This window comes from Macaca fascicularis, chromosome 3, assembly GCF_037993035.2.
Source record: "Macaca fascicularis isolate 582-1 chromosome 3, T2T-MFA8v1.1".
In the NCBI taxonomy this organism is placed as follows: Eukaryota; Metazoa; Chordata; class Mammalia; order Primates; family Cercopithecidae; genus Macaca; species Macaca fascicularis.
Genome location: NC_088377.1, coordinates 4,026,429 through 4,046,132, shown reverse-complemented (window position 1 = coordinate 4,046,132; position 19,704 = coordinate 4,026,429). Strand labels below are relative to the sequence as shown.

The 19,704-nt window shown below is 46.8% G+C and overlaps 1 protein-coding gene across 9 annotated transcripts in view; it reads left to right on the top strand.

The window, feature by feature from the left end:
- PKNOX1 (PBX/knotted 1 homeobox 1) overlaps positions 1-19,704 on the top strand; it is a 71,784-nt gene that overhangs the window by 22,143 nt on the left and 29,937 nt on the right. For 4 of the 9 annotated variants that reach the window (XR_012431959.1, XR_012431960.1, XM_065541346.2 and 1 more), the window contains exons 2-3: positions 16,327-16,433; positions 18,881-19,008. Coding sequence is in view for 7 of the 9 variants with exons in the window: in XM_065541346.2 (XP_065397418.1) it covers positions 16,383-16,433; positions 18,881-19,008 (179 nt within the window). In the remaining 2 variants the exon portion in view is untranslated. Of the gene's footprint in view, positions 1-763; positions 1,408-6,331; positions 6,450-16,326; positions 16,434-18,880; positions 19,009-19,704 lie in introns of those variants that run through there. The other 5 variants (XM_074033955.1, XM_045389343.3, XM_074033953.1 and 2 more) reach the window with 4 other exon arrangements.

Below are 19,704 nucleotides of genomic sequence, written 5' to 3'. Positions count from 1 at the left end.
GCCTTTTTTTTTTTTTTTTTTTTTAAAGGTAAGGCAGGGTCTCCCTTTGTCTCCCAGGCTGGAGTACAGTGGTATGATCATGGCTCACTGCAGTCTCGACCTCCTGGACTCAAGTGATCCCCCTGCCTCAGCCTCTCAAGCAGCTGGGACTATAGACACGTGCCACCACGCCCAGCTAAATTTTTTGATTTTTAGTAGAGATAAGGTCTCACTATGTTGCCCAGGTTGGTCTTGAACTCCTGAACTCAAACAATCCTCCCACCGTGCTAGGATTACAGTCGGGAGCCACTGCATCCGGCCTCTTAGCTCTTTCAAGGGTAACCTAGCTACTCACAGACCTTTATTTCTCCATTTACATTTGAGAGCAGTTTTGTTTTGTTTTATTTTATTTTATTTTATTTTATTTTATTTATTTTTGAGGAAGTTTGATTGAGATTATATCTGCAGCCGGGCGCGGTGGCTCAAGCCTGTAATCCCAGCACTTTGGGAGGCTGAGACGGGCGGATCACAAGGTCAGGAGATCGAGACCATCCTGGCTAACACGGTGAAACCCCGTCTCTACTAAAAAATACAAAAAACTAGCCGGGCGAGGTGGTGGGCGCCTGTGGTCCCAGCTACTCCGGAGGCTGAGGCAGGAGAATGGCGTAAACCCGGGAGGCGGAGCTTGCAGTGAGCTGAGATCCGGCCACTGCACTCCAGCCTGAGCGACAGAGCCAGACTCAGTCTCAAAAAAAAAAAAAAAAAAAAAATTATATCTGCATTGTTTATTATTTATTTATTTATTTGAGACAGAGTCTTGTTCTGTCGCCCAGACTGGAAGGCAGTGGCATGATCTTGGCTCACTGCAACCTCCACCTCCCAGATTCACGCCATTCTCCTGCCTCAGCCTCCCGAGTAGCTGTGATTGCAGGCATGCGCCTCCACGCCCGGCTAATTTTTTTGTATTTTTTAGTAGAGATAGGGTTTCGCTATGTTGGCCAGGCTGGTTTCAAATTCCGGACCTCAAGTGATCCACCTGCCTCAGCCTCCCAAAGTGTTAGGATTACAGGTGTGAGCCACTGCGCCCGACCATATCTGCGTGATTTATAGATGATAACGTTTACTGAGAAAACCAGTGGAATCTCCGTAAACTGTTAGAACCACAGGAGGATCCAGAACAGTTGCCAGATACAAGGTCAGTCTACACAAACCAGTGATACTTCTACTGGCAACCCACCAGAAACTGTAACTGCTCTTGAGACAGTAACCAGAAAACCCATAAAGTGTTTAGGAATTAATCTAAGAAGACCTCCAGAAAGAAGACCATCAGATTTAATCATGGACGAAGGTACGGGTCTCAGTAAATGAAGAAGATCCATGCTCATAGAAGGGATGATCTGTTATTATAATGATGGCTCTTTTCCCCAGGTGAGTCCATAAATACATATAAAAAGTTGTTATAAAGTTGGTCAAGCATGGCGGCTCATGCCTGTGATCCCAGCACTTTGGGAAGCCGAGGCATGAGGATCGCTTGAGCCCAGGAGTTTGAGGCCAGCCTGGGCAACATAGTGAGACACTGTCTCTGTAAAAAATACAAAAATTAGCTGGGCTTGGTGACACATGCCTGTAGTCCTAGCTACTAAGGAGGCTGAGGTGGGAGGATCACTTGAGCCTGGGAGGTTGTGGCCACAGTGAGCCATGAATGTGCCACTCCATTCCTGCATGGGTGACAGAGTGAGACTCTGTCTCAGAATAAAATAAATTGTTTCTTGATAGCAGAGACATTGTTTTGTTTGCTGCTCTATCCTCAGCAGTTAGAACAGCCAGGCATAAAGAAGACATTCAGTAAATATCTGTGAAATGAGTGAAGGGCTCTGTGAAGCATGTGTAGAGTTGCGTGCTCTGCCTTCTCACTGGACGGTGACCTCAGACTCTTTCCCACTCTGCCTCGTGTCTTGTGATCGCACGATGGATGAGTGCAGTTGACTTCCCTGTTCCCTGTCGATGGATGGGTAGTTTTGTTTCCATTTTTTGTTATTGTGAATTTGAAAAATCTTTAGCATCTAGATTTTCTTGCTAAAAGTTTTTAATGCCCTTTAAAATGAGGCTTTGACACAGAAAAGATTATTTAAGGTTATTTTAAAATCAACATTTATTAATGTAGAGAGTTACAGGCTTGGTTTTCCTCTATTTTATATGGAAGTTGCTAATTTTATTCTCTTTATAAAGTTTAGAAAAGCTTTTTTGAGGCAGAGCCTTTCTCTGTCACCCACACTGGTGTGCAGTGGCCTGATCTCAGCTCACCGCAACTTCCGCCTCCCTGGCTCAAGCCTTCCTCCCTCCTCAGCCCCCCAAGTAGCTGGGACGACAGGCACAATACCACACCTGGCTAATTTTTGTATTTTAATAGCAATGGGGTCTCACCGTGGTGGCCAGGCTGGTCTCAAACTCCTGGCCCCAAGTGATCTGCCTGCCTCAGCCTCCCAAAATGCTGGATTACATGTGTGAGCCACCGTGCCCAGCCAAATTTAGTAAGTTTTAACTTTCACCTTTAAGACAGTCTTTTTTTTTTTTTTTTTTTTTTTTTTGAGACGGAGTCTCACGCTGTTGCCCAGGCTGGAGTGCAGTGGTGCGATCTCGGCTCACTGCAAGCTCCGCCTCCTGGGTTCACGCCATTCTCCTGCCTCAGCCTCCTGAGTAGCTAGGACTACAGGCGCCCGCCACCGCGCCCGGCTAATTTTTTGTATTTTTAGTAGAGACGGGGTTTCACTGTGGTCTCGATCTCCTGACCTTGTGATCCGCCCGCCTCGGCCTCCCAAAGTGCTGGGATTACAGGCTTGAGCCACCGCGTCCGGCCTTAAGACAGTCTTTGAACAACTTAAATTGATCAGACCAAATATATCTTTTTATTTATTTATTTATTTATTTTTTTTTATTGAGACGGAGTCTTGCTCTGTTGCCTAGGCTGGAGTGCAGTGACGCAATCTCAGCTCACTGCAGCCTCCGCCTCCAGGGTTGAAGCAATTCTCTTGCCTCAGCCTCCTAAGTAGCTGGGATTACAGACCCAAACCACCATCCCCTGCTGATTTTTGTATTTTTGTTTTTTTTAGTAGAGACAGGGTTTCACCACGTTGGCCAGGTTGGTCTCTAACTCCTGACCTTGTGATCCGCCCACCTCAGCTTCCCAAAGTGCTGGGATTACAGGCGTGAGCCACTGCGCCCAGCCAGTTTTTGTATTTTTAGTAGAGACGGAGTTTCACCATGTTGGCCAGGCTGGTCTTGAACTCCTGACCTCAAGTGATCCACCTGCCTTGGCCTCCCAAAGTGCTGGGATTACAGGCGTGAGCCACCACGCCCAGCCCAAATATAAAATTTTTAATGATACTTCCATTTACAACTTAAATACCCTTATACATTATAAGCACTGTATGTATCTGACCATACAAGTAAAACCTTCCTTTTTTTTTTTTTTTTTTTAAGATGGAGTCTTGCTGTCTCCCAGGCTGAAGTGCAGTGGCACAATCTTGGCTCACTACAACCTCCGCCTCCTGGGTTCCCGCCATTCTCCTGCCTCAGCCTCCCAAGTAGCTGGGACTACAGGTGCCTGCCACCACGTCTGGCTAACTTTTTGTATTTTTAGTAGAGACGGGGTTTCACCGTGTCAGCCAAGATGGTCTCGATTTCCTGACCTCGTGATCTGCCCACCTTGGCCTCCCAAAGTGCTGGGATACAGGCGTGAGCCACTGCGCCCGGCCTAAATAAAACCTTCTTAAGTAAATATGATGATTTAAGATTATTGGCCAGGAGCAGTGGCTCACGCCTGTCATCCTAGCACTTTGGGAGACTGAGGCGGGCGGATCACTTTAGGTCAGGAGTTTGAGACCAGCCTGGCCAATATGATGAAACCCCAGCTCTACTAAAAACACAAAAATTAGGCCGGGCGTGGTGGCTCACACCTGTAATCCCAGCACTTTGGGAGGCCAAGGCAGGTGGGTCACGAGGTCAGGAGTTCAAGACCAGCCTGGCCAGCATGGTGAAACCCCATCTCTACTAAAAATACAAAAATTAGCTGGGCGTGGTGGCAGGCGCCTGTAATCCCAGCTACTCGGGAAGCTGAGGCAGGAGAATTGCTTGAACCCAGGAGGCGGAGGTTGCAGTGAGCCAAGATCACGCCGTTGCACTCCAGCATGGGGAACAGAGTGAGACTGTCTCAAACAAACAAAAAAACACCCACAAAAATTAGCCAGGCGTAGTGGTGAGTGCCAGTAACCCCAGCTACTCAGGAGGCTGAGGCAGGAGAATCACTTGAACCCAGGAGGCGGAGGTTGCAGTGAGCTGAGATCATGTTACTGTACTCCAGTCTGGGTGACAGAATGAGACTCTGCCTGAAAACAAAAAAACAAAACAAAAAAAAGTATTTACATAGTGCATCTCAAGTTCTCAGACTTTGCTCTCAGACCTGGGGACACTACCTGGTTCTTGTCACTGCTGTGTTCCCAGAGTGCTAAGAAGTTTGCAATCTGTAAACTCGAATACATGAGGGAGTATTCACCATCTTAGTAAATTTCTCTCTGGTACTTTTTAACTAAAAAAGAAATGTCTTAGTAAATAAATAATTAGTAACTTAATTACACATAAATTGCAATCAAGGTCAGAATCTAAGATTAATTGGCCATTTTCTTAAATACTGCCAACACCTCTAAATGCCAAATACATAGATTATTTTGAAGCTAAACACTAAAATATTAAAACCTAAACCATTCATAGGGGCTAAAGACACTAAAGCAATAATGAAATTGTCTCTGATGAGTAGGGGTTCCTTTCTGGGGCCTCCGCCAGCCCTTCTACTGTACCTCCTTTCTTAGTCTCCCTGGACTGCTTGGCCGCTGACTTCCCTTCGCGCTCATCCCTCTGATCTGAGCAAAGGAAAACACCACCACCTGGTGGGATTCTGCCAGTCTGTTAACATCAGCTTCCTTTCCGAAAAACTTGCCCTGTTCCTCCAGAATACTTAAAAGTATTAAGATGCCAGCTTGTTAAGTTCTGTCCATTTTTCATGTTTTTGTTGGCCTTTAAAGTCACAACACTAAAGCTTATATTCTTCGGGTGGTTTTGAGATGAGCATAAGTTTTTTTATGGCTGAGGCACATATGGTCAGACTGCTTTCCAAAGCTGTTACACCGCCATGTGACTCATAGCACTGACTCCTGTGGAGTTCCAGATTTGACTTCATCTTTGCTAGCAAAGAGCATTGCTTTTGTTTTAAATTTAATAATTGCTACATGGAAAAGGATATATTATTTTAATTTTTTAATTTCTTGAATTACTAGCGAGTTCTATTTCTGTACGTGAAGGTTGGAAAGTTGTGTCTTCCTCATTTTAGTATGGACAGAGCTCTTAAGGTGACAAGGAACTTTAATAAATAATGTGTCTTTTTTTAATTGGGTGGAACTGTAGAAATAAAGTAAACTATTGAAATAAACTGTAGAAATAAAATAACTGTGTCTGATGCTTAAACACTGTGGTATTATAGTACATTGGATTGGTAATTCTTTGGGAATTTAGAATCCCATTTTATGTTAAGAAGTTAAGACACTGTTGTTTGAGTTTGAAGATCAGAGAAACTTATTTTTTGTGTGGAAGTGGGGAAAGAAATAGAGATCAATCGATTTTCTCTAAATCTCAGGTCAGCCTCTGGTTTTTATGTAATGCTGAGAGAAGCGGTTTTTGATCAAGATGAACCTGCTGAGCCCTCATCCTTCAGTTGGATGTTTCTAGTTCTTTCCCCATGAACGACAGTTTTCACTTAGTCAGATGCTGTCCTGGGCCTGCTTGTATCTGAGCTGGTTGACAGAGGTCCTGCCCTCAGCACAAGATTGTCACCCGGAGCCTCAGGCGTTGTGCTGGGATAAACCTTGTAAATTCTGCTGGAAACCATTTGCCTGATTGCAGGAACCAGTTGGTTTTACTACCAAAATGTGGTTTATCCTTTTGCTGGAGAGTGGAATTTAGCAAGGAGCTCCACAAATTATAGTAATGAATTTACCAATGGCTCTTCCACGTGAACAGTGCCTTCTGGAGCAGGCAGAGCCATCTATGGCAGCTCCTCTCCAGCCTCCGGTGTCTGGTAGGAGGGCTGGTCACCTATTTTTACTCAACAACATACGTTAGTCCTAAAGAGTTGCCTTTTTCTCTTTTAATTCCCTGCTTAGAATTTCTCTGATCTGTTGAAGGGAAAACACGTTTTCAAAGCTTTTGAGGCAAATGTGAAGGTTTTTCTTTAGAGTGATTATACCTATATATCAGATATAGAAGTTTTTATTTTTTTATTTTATTTATTTTTTTGAGACAGAGTCTTGCTGTGTTGCCTAGCCTGGAGTGCAGTGCTGTGATCTCGGCTCACTGCAGCCCCCGCCTCCCGGGTTCAAGCTACACTCCTGCTTCAGCCTCCTGAGTAGCTGGGATTACAGGTACACACCACCTCGCCCAGCTAATTTTTTTTGTATTTTTAATAGAGACGGGGTTTCACCATGTTGGCCAGACTGGTCTTGAACTCCTGGCCTGAAGCGATCCACCCGCATTGGCTTCCCAAAATGCTAGGATTACAGGCGTGTACCATTGTACCTGACCATTTTAACCAGTTTTGTTAGAGAGAAGGACTACCAATCTATACATTTTGAAATTCTGACTTTTTCCTCATATTATGAACATTTTGAAAGACAATCTAAGAGTAGAATCGTAATTATCTGCCACCTAGATTAAACAGTTGTTGATATCTGGACCCGGTTTATTTAGGTTTGTATTTTTGTTGACCCATTTGAAATTAAGTTTTGGATATCATGGTCATGCAACTAAACATTGTAGCACGTACTTCTCAAAATGATGATATTTATGCTATGAGCGTATAGCTTTATCACACCATCAAAATAACAATCTCTAATAATATCTAATACTATATATTCACATCTCAAATTTCCTTAAGTTGTCTTTTACAGCATTTGTTTTTGAAACCAAGATCACATACCACATTTGGTTGTTGTTTCTTTTCTTTTCTTTTCTTTTTTTTTTTTTTTTGAGACGGAGTCTTGCTGTGTTGCCCAGGCTGGAGTGCAGTGGTGCGATCTTGACTCACTGCAACCTCAGCCTCCCGGGTTCAAGCAATTCTTCTGCCTCAGCCTCCCCAGTAGCTGGGATTACAGGTGCTTGCCACCACAGCCGGCTGATTTTTGTATTTTTAGTAGAGACGGGGTTTCATCATGTTGACCAGGCTGGTCTCGAACTCCTGACCTCAGGTCATCCACCTGCCTCAGCCTCCCAAAGTGCTGGGATTACAGGTGTGAACCACTGCACCTGGCCGTTTACTTTTATTTTTGACAGTTTCTTTATAGAGTGCCTCTCAGTTTGGGTTCGTGGGTGTGTCCTGAGGATTGGACTCACAGCTTTCATTTCAGGAAGGACTGCACAGAAGTCAGTACAGTGTATCTTTTTCAGTGCATCATTGTTTTCCCTTTGTAATTAATAAGTATCTTGAGACTGGTGCTGTGGCGCTTGCCTGTAATGCCAGCACTTTGGGAGGCAGAGGTGGGAGGACGGCTTAAGCCCAGGAGTTAAAGACCAGCCTGGGCAACACAGTGAGACCCCTGTCTACAAAAAAATGTAAAAATTAGCCAGGTATGGTGGTGTGTGCCTGTAGTTCTAGCTACTCAGGAGACTGAAGTATGAGGTTCGCTTGAACCCGGGAGGTCGAGGTTGCAGTGAGCCAGAGTCTTGCCACTGCATTCCAGTCTGGGAAATAGAGCAAGAATCCATCTCAAAAAAATAAAAAATGAAATGTATCTTGTGGCAGGTACTTTGAGATTATGTACATTTCCTGTTTCTCATACTTCCACAAACTAGTGTTAGCATCCATTGATGATTCCTGTCTGAAATGGCTTACTGTGCTGGTTGCCAGATGGTGATGTTTGAAAGCTGTCGTCATCCTCTACTCACTAGAGAACTCTTATATTTTAGAGCTTTTTCTTCTCTCCATCTATTCATTTATGTGTTTATATTTTTAAAGGAAAACTTATTCTGAACCTTATTAAAGATGTCAAGGCACTTAGTGCTTTGGAAGGGAAGGCAGGATGATAGCTTGAGGCCAGGAGCTTGAGACCAGCCTGGGCAACATAGCGAAACCTCATGTCTACAGAAAATTTTAAAAATTAGCCAAGTGTGGTGGTGTAAGCCTGTAGTCCTAGCTCCGTGGGAGGCTGAGGCAGGAGGATCACTTGAGTCCAGGGGTTTGAGGCTGCAGTCAGTGCACCATGATTGCACCACTGAACTCCAGCCTAGGTGACAGAGCAAGACCTTGTCTCAGAAAAGCAAAACAAAGGGCAGGCTGTTCAGGATGATCATGATAGGTGTAGGGCCTGCTGCAATGGAATTGTGTAGTGGGGGAGACCTAGGAGCAGGGGTGGGGGCCATGGACGGAAAATTACTAAGAGGAAACATCAGGTTGAAGGGGGCTCCCGCTGAACTGACCTAACAGGATTCTTGTGGAAGGCAGGCCAGGGAAGGCCCGTAGCATCCCTCCTCTGGACCATAAACACTTGGGGAGTCCCGATCTCTCCTGAACAGTGCACTGGCGCCAGCTTTCCAGATGTGTGTGTAAAGTCCATCATCCTTTAACCAAGTTTGCTTAGAAAGCCTAGATGGTGAGACTTAAAATTGTCATGGAGAATTGTCTCCCAACAAAGTGGCTGACTATGTTGTGGCTATATTGTTATAGCCCTTCCCAGATGTGTATGCTGCAAGTTTTGTTTAGTTGGAACTCTGTGGAAGCTAGTGCAACTACATAGAAAGCCATATAAGTTAGCTACCATGCCCAGCTAATTTTTAAAAAAATGTTTTTGTAGAGATGGGGTCTCGTTCTGTTGCCCAGGCTGGTCTTGAACTTCTGGGCCCAAGTGATCCTCCCACCTCGGCCTCCCAAAGTACTAGAATTATAGGTGTGAGCCTCCATACTCAGCTAATTTAGCTAGTTTTTGTATTTGATTTTTTTTTTTTTTTTTTTTTTTTTGAGACGGAGTCTCGCTCTGTCACCCAGGCTGGAGTGCAGTGGCCGGATCTCAGCTCACTGCAAGCTTCACCTCCCGGGTTTATGCCATTCTCCTGCGTCAGCCTCCAGAGTAGCTGGGACTACAGGTGCCCGCCACCTCGCTTGGCTAGTTTTTTGGTAGAGACAGGGTTTCACCGTGTTAGCCAGGATGGTCTCGATCTCCTGACCTCGTGATCCACCCGTCTCGGCCTTCCAAAGTGCTGGGATTACAGGCTTCAGCCACTGCACCCGGTCCTTTTTTTTTTTTTTTTAAGAGACAGAATCTCTGTCATCCCAGCTGGAGTGCAGTGGCGTGATCTTGGCTCTCTGCAACCATTGCCTGCTGGGTTCAAGCGATTTTCTTGCCTCAGCCTCCCAAGTAGCTGGGACTACAGGCATGCGCCACCATGCCCAGCTAATTTTTGTATTTTTAGTAGAGATGGGGTTTTGCCATTTTGGTCAGGCTGGTCTCGAATTCCTGACCTCAAGTGATCCTCCTGCCTCAGCCTCCCAAAGTGCTGGGATTACAGGCATGAGTCATAACGCCTGGCCCCATATGCTGTTTATTTCATTTTTCCCAAGCAAACTAGGACTTAGAGATGGTTTCCCAAAGCCCTGCTGACTCATTTTCAGCATCTCTCCACAGGACTAGTGCTGTCTTCCAGCAGACACCACCTCTGTGGGGATGGAGGTTGACTCAGACACAGAGCCTGGCCTCGGGAGCCTTATGTTCCAGCAACCACTTGACTAACAATCATAAAAATTAAAATTGCAAAATATTTTGTCAACTGTGCATCAACCAAACAAAAATAAATTAAAATTGCCTTAAGTGGAACAAGGAGGTACAGGCACAATGAAGTCAAGCAAATTATATGTCCAAAAACGTGTCATGTCAGTGATTAGCTTCAGGAAGCATTTTTATTTAGTGTGTATTGACATCAGAGACAGTGCTGGTAGTTGGGGATGCAACACGATGGGCCCATGGCCCTTAAGGAACCTGTAGTCCAAATAAACAACTGAGATACAGCGGGGCTGAGCAGAGGGTGCTGTGTGAGGACCCAGCAGGGACAAACTTAACCCCAGTGTGGGCGAGATTCATCAGGAAGGCTTTCTAGAGAAGGTGATGTGGGTGATGCATGTTCCCCACCTAGCCATGCTGAGAGGGGAGTGTGTCTGGGCAGAGCTGTCAGGCTGGGGAGGACCCAGGGGCAGGGTAGAACCTGGCATGCTGGGGAAACTAAATGTGGTGATTGGTTTGTTTATGCAACTTGGAGTGTGGAAGGGGGTCAGTGAGGGGATGCTGATGCCTGAGGGTGAGGGTTGGGCAGAGGCAGTTTTAAGCATGTGAGTCACATGATCAGATTTCCATTTTAGAAAGCTTGGAGAATGGGCCTACTCGGGTGGCTGACACCTTGTGTTAGTCTGTTTTCACACTGCTGATAAAGACGTACCCAAGACTGGGCAATTTACAAAAGAAAGAGGTTTAATTGGACTTACAGTTCCACATGGCTGGGGAAGCCTCACAATCACGGTGAAAGGCAAGGAAGAGCAAGTCATGTCTTACATGGATGGCAGCAGGTAAAGAGAGGAGCATGTGTGCAGGGGAACTCCTCTTTTTAAAACCATCAGATCTCGTGAGACTTATTCACTGTCATGAGAACAGCACAGAAAAGACTTACCCCCATGATTCAACTACCTCCCACCAGCTCCCTCCTATAACACGAGGGAATTCAAGATGAGATTTGGGTGGGGACACAGCCAACCATATCATTGCACCCCTGCCCCCTCCCAAATCTCACAATCACATTTCAAAACCAATCATGCCTTCCCAACAGTCCCCCAAAGTCTTAACTCATTTCAGCATTAACTCAAAAGTCTACAGTCCAAAGTCTCATCTGAGACTAGGCAAGCCCCTTCCACATATAGCATCTAAAATCAAAAGCAGACTAGTTACTTCCTAAATACAGTGGGGGTACAGGCATTGGGTAAATACAGCCATTTCAAATCAGAGAAATTGGCCAAAACAAAGGGGCTACAGCCCCCATGCAAGTCTGAAATCCAGCAGGGCAGTCAAATCTTAAAGCTCCAAAATGATTTCCTTTGGCTCCATGTCTCACATCCAGGTCACGCTGATGCAAGAGATGGGTTCCCATGGTCCTGGGCATCTCTGCCCCTGTGGCTTTGCAGGGTACAGCCTCCCCCCCGGCTGTTCACGGGCTGACATTTAGTGTCTGCAGCTTTTCCAGGTGCATGGTGCAAGCTGTCAGTGGATCTACCATTCTGGAGTCTGGAGGAGAGTGACCCTCTTCTCACAGCTCCACTAGGCAGTGCCCCAGTAGGGACTCAGTGTGGGGGCTCCAGTGCCACATTTCCCTTTCATACTGTCCTAGCAGAGGTTCTCCGTGAGAGCCCTGCCCTTGCAGCCAATGTCTGCCTGGACATCCAGGCATTTCTGTCCATTTTCTGAAATCTAGGCGGAGGTTCCCAAACCCTAATTCTTGATTTCTGTGCACTCACAGGCCCAATACTACATGGAGCTGCCAAGGCTTGAGGCTTGCATCGTCTGAAGCCATGGCCCAAGCTCTACATTGGCCACTTTCAGCCGCAGCCGGAGCGGCTGGGATGCAGGGCACCAAGTCCCTAGGCTGCACACAGTAGCAGGACCCTGGGTCTGGCCCACAAACCCAGTTTTTCCTTCTAGGCCTCTGGACCTGTGATGGGAGGGGCTGCCATGAGGACTTCTGACATGCCCTGGAGACATTTTCTCCATTGTCTTGGGGATTAACGTTAGGCTCTTCATTACTTATGCAAATTTCTGCAGCCAGCTTGAATTTTTCCTCAGAAAATGGGATTTTCTTTTCTTTTTCTTCTCTTTTTTTTTGAAACGAGTCTCACTTTATTGCCCAGGCTGGAGTACAGTGGCACGATCTTGGCTTACTGCAACCTCTGCCTCCCAGGTTCAAACAATTCTCCTGCCTCAGCCTCCTGAGTAGCTGGGATTACAGGCGTACACCACCTTGCCTGGCTACTTTTGTATTTTTAGTAGAGTTGAGGTTTCTCCATGTTGGTCAGGCTGGTCTCAAACTCCTGACCTCGTGATCCTCCTGCCTCAGACTCCCAAAGTGATGGGATTTACAGGCGTGAGCCACCACTCCTAGCTGAGACTTTCTTTTCTATCACATTGTCAGCCTGCAAATTTTCCAGACTTTCATGCTCTGCTTCCTTTATAAAACCGAATGCTTTCAGCAGCACCCAAGCCACCTCTTGAATGCTTTGCTGCTTAGAAATTTCTTCCACCAGATACCCTAAATCATCTCTCAAGTTCAGAGTTCCACAAATCTCTAGGGGCAAAATGCTGCCAGTCTCTTTGCTAAAACATAACAAGAGTCACCTTTGCTCCAGTTCCCAACAAGTTCCTCATCTCCATCTGAGATCTCCTCAGCCTGGACTTTACGGCTCTTATCATTATCAGCATTTTGGTCAAAGCCATTCAACAAGTCTCTAGGAAGTTCCAAACTTTCCCACATTTTCCTGTCTTCTTCTGAGCCCTCCAAACTGTTCCACCCTCTGCCTGTTACCCAGTTCCAAAGTCACTTCTACATTTTTGGGTATCTTTTCAGCAACACCCCACTCCTGGTATCAATTTACAGTGTTAGTCCATTTTCATGTTGCTGATAAAGACATACCTAAGACTGGGCAATTTTCAAAAGAAAGAGATTTAATGGAGTTACAGTTCCATATGGCTGGGGAAGCCTCACAATCATGGCAGAAGGCAAGGAAGAGCAAATTATGTCTTACAGGGATGGCAGCAGGCAAAGAGAGGAGCACACGTACAGAGGAATTCCTCTTTTTAAAACCATCAGATCTCATGTGAGACTATCACGAGAACAACATGGGAAAGAACTGCCCCCATAATTACCTCCCACTGGGTGCCTCCCACAACACGTGGGAATTCAAGATGAGATTTGGGTGGGGACACAGCTAAACCATATCACGCCTGTAATCCAGCATTTTGGGAGGCTGAGGCAGGAGAATTGCTTGAACCCAGGAATTCAAGACCAGCCTGAGCAACATAGCAAGACTTCATCTCTACAAAAAATTAAAGTTAGCCAGCATGGTGGTGTGGGCCTGCAGTTACTGCTACTTGGGGGGCTGTGGTGGGAGCATCTCTTGAGTTCAGGAAGTCGGTGCCACAGTGAGCTATGATTGCACCACTGCAGTCCAGCCTAGGTGACAGAACAAGACCCTGTTTCTAAAAAAGGGAGAAAAAAATAAAGCTTGGAGAATGAACTGGAAGAGGGCAAGACTAGAGGCTCATACAACCAGGTAGGGGCCTACTACCACCATCAAGGTGCGAGGTGATGGCGCTGAATTGGAGCCACTGCACTGGGGTGCAGGGGAGCAGATGGAAGTGAAATTGGAGAGAAAGCAGAGATTTGAAGGAGAGCCAGGTTATGGTCAAGGCAGAGACCTGTTAGGAGAGGCTCAGTGACAAGTTTGCAGATGTGTAGGGTCTCTGTAGAACAGGGGTCTTGGGGAAGAGTTTGTGAAGTGTTTTCCTCATATTTAATTGCACATATTCCATTTCATGGGTGGCTGTTACCCGTTATACCAGGCTTCTGTTGAAAGTGGTTTCCAACCTTTTCTGTTACCAGTGGCTCCCGTGCCTGGTACCTGTGTGGATAGGCTTGCCCTGGGCTGTGAGATTGCTCAGTCAGCCTTCTCCCTGCAGGCTCTCCTGCTCGTCGGAAGCACCCTCCGCCCTGCTCTTCCTTGGCACTCAGCTGCCCTTGCCGTGGCTAGCACTCCTACATCCTTGGTTCTCCTTCTCCATGTGGCTTTGGGGACACCACCTGGTTCTTTTGTTGTCCCATGGCAGCTCTTCATCCTGTGCTGTGTCCTCCTGTCTCCCTGAACTCCAGACTGGCTTCTAGCACAGGCCATCCTCTCTCTTCCTGGATGGTCTCATAGATATTTAAACACATTAAATATCTAAAAATAAAGTTTTAGCCACCCACCCTGGCAAATTTATTTTTATTATTGTAGGGACAGGATCTTGCTATGTTGCCCAGGCTGGTCTTGAACTCCTGGACTCAAGCGGTCTTCCCACATCAGCCTCTCAAAGGGCTGGGATTACAGGCGTGAACCACTGTGTCCAGTTAGACATATCTTTTTGGAGGACACAGTTACCCACTACATGTACTAACTATACTTTGATGATGGCCAAATCTGTGTTTCTAGGCCAGACTCCCTTGCTCAGAGTTTTAATGTGGGTGTCTGAGAAGCATCTCAAACCTAAAATGTCCCAACATGCCCTCCCCTCCCAGGCCACAGAAGCTGCTGCCGTTGACTGTGGCCCCACTCTTGTACCCATTGACTGTGCCCCCTCCCTTTTACCCCATTGACTGTGCCTCCTGTGCCCTTTGACTATACCCCTTTAATGGCTCCAGAATGTTGCTGCTGAGGGTGAGTCCCAGCTCATCCTCTGGCCATCTCGGTGGCTGAGGCCACATTGCTCAGGTTTCTTAGGTGGAAGTGGCATCACAGCAGTGCCTCCCCTGGGTGTTGTGAGGGCAGGTTGCACTAAGATGGCTCAATGTGCTCAGGAGGTGACCTGGCTGCTGCCACTGCTGCTGCTGTTAACACCAGACTCCTTGTTCCTTTTTCTTTCATTTGTTTGTTTTTTGAAACGGAGTCTCGCTCTGTCACCCATGCTGGAGTGCAGTGGCATGATCTTGGCTCACTGCAACCTCTGCCTCCCGGGTTCACGTGATTCTACTACCTCAGCCTCCCGAGTAGCTGGGACTGTAGGCGCATGCCACCATGCCCAGCTAATTTTTGTATTTTTAGCAGAGACAGAGTTTCACAGTGTTGACTAGGCTGGTCTCAAACTCTTGACCTTGTGATCCACCTGCCTCAGCCTCCCAAAGTGCTGGGATTACAGGTGTGAGCCGCCGCTCGGCTCCTTGTTCCTTTGAACTGTCTCGCTCAGGACAAGATGGTAGTCCTTCCGCATCCTGCAAGGCCTGGACAGGATTTCTTTCCATTTAACACTGTCTCCTAAAGTGCTGCTTTCCCTGGGGAACTTTGGTGTTCTTGCTAGTGCAGAACAAGTGGCACGACTGCCCTTGACCTCCACATGACCTTCTCAGGGCAGCCCAGACTCTGAATGTCTGTGAGCCGCACCAGCAGTGGCGAGGCTGTGACGGCCGTGGTCCAGCCCGGCTGCTCTCCCCGACTCTGCAGTGCTTTTCCACACCAACACTGCAGGTGCTGGTCGCGTTCCTGCTCCAGCCTTCCAGCACAGAGGTGGCATTTTGCGGTTTTCTGTTACGAAGCAAGTGCGCCTGTCTTATGTGCGTGTGTTTACAAGCATGCACGTCTCAGTCTACTCTTTTCCGCCCCGTCTTAGGCCCCTCTGTTAGCCGTTCCCTCTCCTTGAAACACCGGACTCCCTGATCTCAGCATGTCTCTCCAGGCTTGGTGTAACAGCATCTTCCCAGCGAGGCCTGCTCCAGCCACACGGCCCGGGAGAGCAGCCCAGGCCCCTCTCACTTCACTCTGGGCCCATTCTTGACCCTGTGTGTTGTGTCTCCCCCTTGCCTGGTTTGTGCCGGGAAGGCAGAGGCCCTGCCCGTCCTGCTCACTGTCGTACCCCAGGCCCAGCACGCTGCTTGGCATGGGCAGGCATTGACTTGACATTAGCTGGGCAATGAGTGGCAGTGGCTGAAAATGTAATAGCAAGTCAGGGCCCAGCACAGGAAAATAAGAGATTGCTACTTAAGTGAAGGGTTTCTTAGTAGGATTTGGGTCATAACATACTATTAAGGATAATTTTTTTTTCTCTCCATGTAAAAATATGTATTTTTAAAAATTGGATGTTATGGGCCGGGTGCGGGTAGCTCATGCCTGTAATCCCAGCACTTTGGGAGGCCGAGGCAGGCAGATCACCTGAGGTCGGGAGTTCGAGACCAGCCTGACCAACATGGAGAAACCCCGTCTCTACTAAAAATACAAAATTAGCTGGGTGTGGTGGTGCATGCCTGTAATCCCAGCTACTAGGGAGGCTGAGGCAGGAGAATCGCTCGAACCCTGGGAGGCAGAGGTTGTAGTGAGCCGAGATCGCGCCATTGCACTCCAGCCTGGGCAATGAGAGCGAAACTCAGTCTCAAAAAAAAAAAAAAAAAAAAAAAATTGGATGTTACAGAATGAGGGAGACAAAAAAATGCTCTACAACTATTAACTGATGCTTTTCTGGTTTTGTTCTCCAGACACCATTTGCTTTTCACTCAAGATGATTTGATGTCTTATAAAACTCTGATGAACCATGATGGCTACACAGACATTAAGTATAGACAGCTATCAAGATGGGCAACAGGTGAGCTTGAACTTGATTCTGCATTCGAATTACAAATAACCTGGCACTCAAGCATGGACATTGCTTTGTATGCTTACAATTCAATTGCCATGAGGTTGCATGCTCAATGTAAGTGTATTATGCATTTATTGTACATTTGTGTTCAGAAAAATAAGCCATAGAATAATATTATTTCCTTAACGGATACCAAGATTGCCAGGAATCTTGACTTTCCTAAGTCATATGAAGTTTCTTGGGAATTTACCTTTTTAATGTCAGTGTTCATTAGCACTGTTACTTTGAAAGAAAACCCGGTTGATTTTCATGATGACAGATTCCCATGTTGACTGGTGGCTCTTCTGAGTGTCTCACTGGATCAGCTTTTGAATGGGAGTCTTGTGGCCTCATCTCCCCAGTTGTAGGCATGAGAGGGGCTGTCCCAGTAATGAATTTGCAGGGCCCCAGTGCTCCATCTTTGTACCTTGCTCGTGCTTGGATAGTTGTGCCATACTTGGGCAGCTCTCCATTGCCCTACCACCATAGATGAGACTTTGTTTTCCTGGAAGCTGTGGTGTTTTGTGCTTTTGAGTACCTGAGTGTTTTGTGTTCTGTGACCTGAATGAATTGAGGAGCAGGAGGATCGAGGCTTGGCGGAGGCCCTTGCCGTCTTTCTTGGCCTGCGATCTTGTTAAACACTGTGTTCTGAACCCACTGGCATTTGGCTCGTCATCCTACTGACTCTGGAGTCAGTGAAGGGATTTGGCCCTGCCCTTTACTTTCCTCCCCAGCAGGCAGGGGCAGTGCAGTGGCCCCCCTCGGCTCTCCTCCCCACCTCGAGTACTTCGGTGGCAAGGGTCAGGCTCCAGATGACTCACTGGAGCCATGCTGGTGAGGTCTGAGGAGGGGTTAGGAGCTGATAAAACACTTCCCAGGCCCTGGGAAGCACTCAGGTATGAATGGGGCAGCGCTCCAGGTGTCATCTGCACCTGGCACAGCTGTCTGGGAGGAGGTGGCTGGTAGCAAGCACTGCTGTCCCAGGCTGTGTCGGAGGTGGTCACTGTGCTGGGATTACAGGCATGAGCCACCACGCCCGGCCTTTTTAAGGCTTTTTATACATGCTGGCAGATGGCCTTACAGAAATACTGTGTCCACTTAGGCTTTATTGCTTTTTTTTTTTTTAAGAGAAACAAAAACAGTTTTCCTAATATGTTGTGTACCATTTAAAGGCAGCAGAATAGAAGTCATCTTATTCCAAAAACAAGACGTTGGAGGGAAGAGAGCACAGGGCTGGAGGATGTGAGAGGCATCCTGTGGGGGTGGGCATTCATGGCTGGCCCCCAGGCTGTCTGGCCAGTGGGGATGGCCCCGCCCCCATGAGATCTCCCCACCCCCGCTGCCCCACGCTGCTTCCTCAAGGAACAGAAGCATGGCCAAACCCACCGAGGGAGAGATAGCCGGTCCTGGTCCTGAGGAAGCTGAGGTCAGGACAGTCTAATCTGCTCATGGATAACTAGAAGTTTACTGTCGCAACATTTTGTTTTTGTAAACTGATTTCTTTTTTAGTGATTTACATATTTTTTCCCTAAATGACAAAGACATCGCTTATTTAAAGCAGTTTAAATGGTAGTATCTTTTAAGGCTTTAAACACAGCTGGCCTTTTCCTTCTGAATGCAATGACATTTTTATGGCTATGTATTGCTAAGGTTTGAGGGTAGATATGGGAGAAGTTCAGCCCTGCCACAAATATGTAGCGTATGGGGTTAGGTTGTGTCTGTGACATGGTAAGAAGACCTTGGACTATTTGTTTTTGCTTCTCTGACTGCAATATTACTACATATTAGGAGATATAGCAATAGACAGAGGAGGAAGATTGCATGTGCGCTGTTCTCTTCAGTAGGGTATCGCCAGTGTTATTTTAAAATCACGAGCATTTCACAGACATTGGTTATTTCAGTTCTTTTTTTTTTTTTTTTTTTGAGACGGAGTCTCTCTCTGTCGCCCAGGCTGGAGTGCAGTGGCGCGATCTCGGCTCACTGCAAGCTCCGCCTCCCGGGTTCCCACCATTCTCCTGCCTCAGCCTCCCGAGTAGCTGGGACTACAGGCGCTGCCACCACGCCCGGCTAATTTTTTTGTATTTTTAGTGGAGACGGGGTTTCATTGTGTTAGCCAGGATGGTCTCGATCTCCTGACCTCGTGATCCGCCCGCCTCGGCCTCCCAAAGTGCTGGGATTACAGGCTTGAGCCACCGCGCCCGGCCGGTTATTTCAGTTCTTAAGCAGTTTGAAAATTTTACCTTTATCTGTTTTAAAGCACGTTAAATTCAAACGTGTTGGTAGTATTCCTTACATATGATTGCAGTCATACCACTGTCTGGCAATTCCCCACTCCAACTGCATTCCTGTTGCAGCATGGAATACCTAGTAGTGGTTTGTGTTTGCTAATAAGAATTGTTTTCCTCCTTTTACAGATGCAAGTAGTGACAGAGTTAAAGACAGAACAAGATCCAAACTGCTCTGAACCCGATGCAGAAGGAGTGAGCCCTCCCCCTGTGGAGTCTCAGACCCCAATGGATGTGGACAAGCAGGCCATTTATAGGTAGTGCCGGGGGTGCCGGCTGTGGGGGCACTCAGAGGAGTGAGGAGCGTCGACAAGTTTGTTAAAAGGAACACTAGAACTAGTAGCGAGGCAGAGTTGTGAGGTGCCATTATGATGTGATAACTGCTCAGCTGAAAATTGTCTCAGATTAAGATGTTATTTCTGGCCAGGCATGGTGGCTCATGCCTGTAATCCCAGCACTTTGGGAGGCTGAGGCCGGCAGATCACTTGAGGTTAAGAGTTTGAGACCAGCCTGGCCAACATGGTGAAACCCCGTCTCTACTAAAAATACAAAAATTAGCCAGACATGGTGACATATGTCTGTAATCTCAGCTACTTGGGAGGCTGAGGCAGGAGAATCGCTTGAACCGGGGAGGCGGAGATTGCTTTGAGCTGAGATCGTGCCATTTCACTCCAGCCTGGGCAACAAGAATGAAACTCTGTCTCACACATACACACACAAAGATGTTATTTCTAATACCTAAAAAAGTTTTAGAAAATAAATCTATAAATTTATTGACATCACTCTGACACTAAGACCAAAGACAATACCAGGAAAATACAGGCCAGTATCCTTCACGAACTTCGATGTAAAAATCATCAGTGCAATATTAACAAATCAATTCTAGCAATATGTGAAAAGAATAATACATAGCGACCAAGTCAAGTTTTTCCTGGGAACGCCAGACTGGTTTA